The sequence below is a fragment of the Nanorana parkeri genome, unplaced genomic scaffold (genome assembly GCF_000935625.1).
Source record: "Nanorana parkeri isolate BGI_ZX_2015 unplaced genomic scaffold, ASM93562v1 scaffold2092, whole genome shotgun sequence".
In the NCBI taxonomy this organism is placed as follows: domain Eukaryota; kingdom Metazoa; phylum Chordata; class Amphibia; order Anura; family Dicroglossidae; genus Nanorana; species Nanorana parkeri.
In genome coordinates, this window is record NW_017308360.1 from 171,300 (window position 1) to 172,789 (window position 1,490).

Here is a 1,490-nt window from a genome sequence, read left to right on the forward strand (position 1 = left end):
TGTCTATTTCAGAGCCGCATTTCCCGCACATCCTGATGGAAGAGGGCGACATGACCCCCTACGAGTACGAGCAATTCCTGCGGGGGAAGAGCGACTTCATCCGAGGAACCAAAAAGGATCCCAGCACAGAGAAGAAGGTAAAACAACGCACGGCTCACCTCCCAATCACTCGGCCCAACGCACCGCTCACCTCCCAATCACTCGGCCCAACGCACCGCTCACCTATTAAAAATAAACATTTAACGTCCATCTGAGATTTCCAGGCAATGAGCGAATCAGAGCAGTGACTCCGCCCCTGAGGTTCCAATCCAAGACAGTGGAGGGAATGAAGAACAAGTGTCTGAGCCAATCGGCTTCAAATTTTTTAAGCTGTGTGGAGGAAGAAGCTGATCGGTTTCTATGGGTAACGCACAACCTGTCCCCCATGCTTTATTATTGTCTTGGATTGGAACCTCAGGGGAGGGAGGGGGTGGTGTCACTGCTCACAATATTTGTATATTTATTTTCCTGCCTATAAAATAGAAGAAATATTTAATTTTTTTAGTCCTGATGAAGAAAACAGATACATTGTACGTTCCCCGTACCGCGGCTGATGACAGACAACACTCGGCCATTCATTCTGTACCGATACAATGTAATATTAAATCCATTTCGGGGGGAGCGATGTTCAGTCCTGCGTGTGAAGCCCCCAAAGTCACGCAGCTTCCTTCTATAGAGCCAGATCATTAAGAATGAAAGGATTTTCCACTGCCGATTACTAGGCAATGAGCTCATGATTGTGTGCAGGCCGCCTCCCTTTCCCGGCTCCTCCAGTTCGGCTTGAACCATATTGTGCGCACCATGATGATGATGATGATGATGAAGGTCTAACCATTTATACCTCCGACAGACGGAGATCATCCGCAAGCGCCTGATCAAGGATATCTGCCACAACCCCGTGGTGATGTTGAACTTCTGCCCGGACCTGCGGACGACGCAGACCGACTTCAGCAAAACGCAGGGCGAGTTCATCTTCCTCATCGACCGCAGTGGCAGCATGAGCGGAGTCAACATCACCAGAGTTAGGGTAAGGAGGGTCATTATTTGGGGGGTGGTGTGGCCACCTGAGAGGACCGGCCTTCTTCTATACGTCCATATGGAGAAGGGGGAGGGGTCAGCCATCTTCTTCTGCACGAGGACACGCAGACTCCCCAGTTTCCACTTCTAGTATTCATGAAATGCTGCCAGACCGGTCCCCAGAGTGAGATAGAAAAATCTGGTGCCATAGAGGCCCATGTATCAGAAATCCTAATCAATATTCAATCATCAATAATCATTTATCAATATCTAGTCATCAATAATCAATATTCAACCATCAGTATCCAGTCATCAATATCCAGTCATCAATATCCAATCATCAATATTCAGTCATCAATATCCAGTCATCAATATCCAGTCATCAATATCCAATCATCAATATCCAGTCATCAATATCCAGTCATCAATATCCA

The 1,490-nt window shown here is 47.2% G+C and overlaps 1 protein-coding gene across 1 annotated transcript in view; it reads left to right on the forward strand.

Moving 5' to 3' along the window:
• VWA5B1 (von Willebrand factor A domain containing 5B1) overlaps positions 1-1,490 on the forward strand; it is a 71,923-nt gene that overhangs the window by 35,732 nt on the left and 34,701 nt on the right. The window contains exons 7-8 of the mRNA XM_018572652.1: positions 13-137; positions 890-1,066. Of these exons, the coding sequence (XP_018428154.1) occupies positions 13-137; positions 890-1,066 (302 nt within the window). The remainder of the gene's footprint in view (positions 1-12; positions 138-889; positions 1,067-1,490) is intronic.